This window comes from Antrostomus carolinensis, unplaced genomic scaffold (assembly GCF_000700745.2).
Source record: "Antrostomus carolinensis isolate BGI_N321 unplaced genomic scaffold, ASM70074v2 scaffold45144, whole genome shotgun sequence".
Lineage (NCBI taxonomy): Eukaryota > Metazoa > Chordata > Aves > Caprimulgiformes > Caprimulgidae > Antrostomus > Antrostomus carolinensis.
Window position 1 is genome coordinate 1 of NW_010310920.1, and position 1,273 is coordinate 1,273.

General features: G+C 57.7%; 1 protein-coding gene across 1 annotated transcript; it reads right to left on the reverse strand.

Annotated features, from left to right (window-relative positions):
* LOC104518367 (phosphoglycerate mutase 1) lies at nt 1–1,246 on the reverse strand. Its single transcript, XM_010166571.2, has 3 exons — nt 976–1,246; nt 285–465; nt 1–195 (listed from the first exon to the last, which is right to left on the reverse strand). The coding sequence occupies exons 1-3, from the start codon at nt 1,159–1,161 to the stop codon at nt 26–28; spliced, it is 537 nt and encodes a 178-aa protein (XP_010164873.1). The 5' UTR covers nt 1,162–1,246; the 3' UTR covers nt 1–25.
* Between the last annotated feature and the right edge of the window lie 27 nt (nt 1,247–1,273).

Consider the following 1,273-nt stretch of genomic DNA (forward strand, 5'->3'; position numbering starts at 1 on the left):
TCTACCTACTAGCTGCTGCCCGCCCTCACTTCTTGACCTTGCCCTGAGCAGCGACGGCCTCCATGGCCTTGCGCACCGTCTCCTCATCCCCCAGGAACTGCATGGGCTTGATGGGTTTCAGGTTCTTGTCCAGCTCGTAGACGATGGGGATGCCGGTGGGCAGATTGAGCTCCATGATGGCCTCTTCCGACATGCCTGCAAACATAGAGGGGCTGTCACTCACGGCCCTGCTCACCCCCGGGCAGCAGGGAGACCCCCGTGATACCCCCGCAGGACTGACGTACCTTCCAGGTGCTTGACGATCCCACGCAGGCTATTGCCGTGGGCAGCAATAAGGACTCGCTTGCCCTCCTTGATCTGGGGGACAATTTCCTCATTCCAGAAAGGCAGAGCCCGAGCAATGGTGTCCTTCAAGCTCTCGCATGTCGGCAGCTGGTCCTCTGTCAGGTCAGCGTAACGACGGTCCTGGAGGAACAGCCACGCTCACGCACCAGCCCAGCACAAGTGTGGGAAGGCAGCGGCAGGGCCTTTGTCCCACCCAGCCCAAATTCTCTGCCTGGGGACCTGCTACGTGTAGGCAAAGCTGGGCTTGGAAGCAAGGAACTATCTTTGAGGTTCAAGGCTGTACTCAGCTACAGTCAGGGCTCTGAGCCCCTCCTGGGGAAAGCCTCACATCACTTGCTCTGGGTGAAGAAACAGAGCAAACATCCACGCACAGGTCACAGGTCTAATGATTAACGGAGGTGTTGTCTACCCCCGGCTCTGAATCTATGTGTGCAGTGCCCAGGGGTTCAACTCCCCAGGGAGGGAGAGGGACAAACACAGCCTGATGCTACCCAACACCACGCACAACAGTCCTGGCTGCTGCAATGGACATGGAGGAGACCTTATGGAGGAAGCCAGACCATGGTGCAGAGACCTGAGGTGGCTTTTAGGAGCCTCAAAACGAGGTAGATGAAGAGTAATAGCTCTTACCTTGCTGATAGTGCTGTAGAAGGGGTGATCAGACTGCATGGGAGGCGGAGGAATGTCATACGAACGCCTCCAGATCTTCACCTGCGCCTCGCCGTGCTTCGCCGCCGTCTCAGCCTTGTTCAAACCGGTGAGGGCCCCGTAGTGCCTCTCGTTCAGGCGCCAGGTTCGGATAACGGGTAACCACATCTGATCGATAGCATCCAGGACGGTCCAGAGGGTACGGATGGCTCGTTTCTGTACCGAGGTGAAGCAAATGTCGAACTCGTAGCCAGCATCTGGAAAAGACCGGAGAAGGGGG

What these genes read in the sequence shown, in the direction of transcription:
- LOC104518367 (XM_010166571.2), bottom strand. Translation starts at nt 1,161, where the DNA reads ATGTGGTTACCCGTTATCCGAACCTGGCGCCTGAACGAGAGGCACTAC. An exon ending in TCTACAGCACTATCAGCAAG is followed by an intron (nt 466 to 975) that starts GTAAGAGCTATT and finishes CTGTTCCTCCAG; the next exon opens with GACCGTCGTTACGCTGACCT. An exon ending in GATCGTCAAGCACCTGGAAG is followed by an intron (nt 196 to 284) that starts GTACGTCAGTCC and finishes CTATGTTTGCAG; the next exon opens with GCATGTCGGAAGAGGCCATC.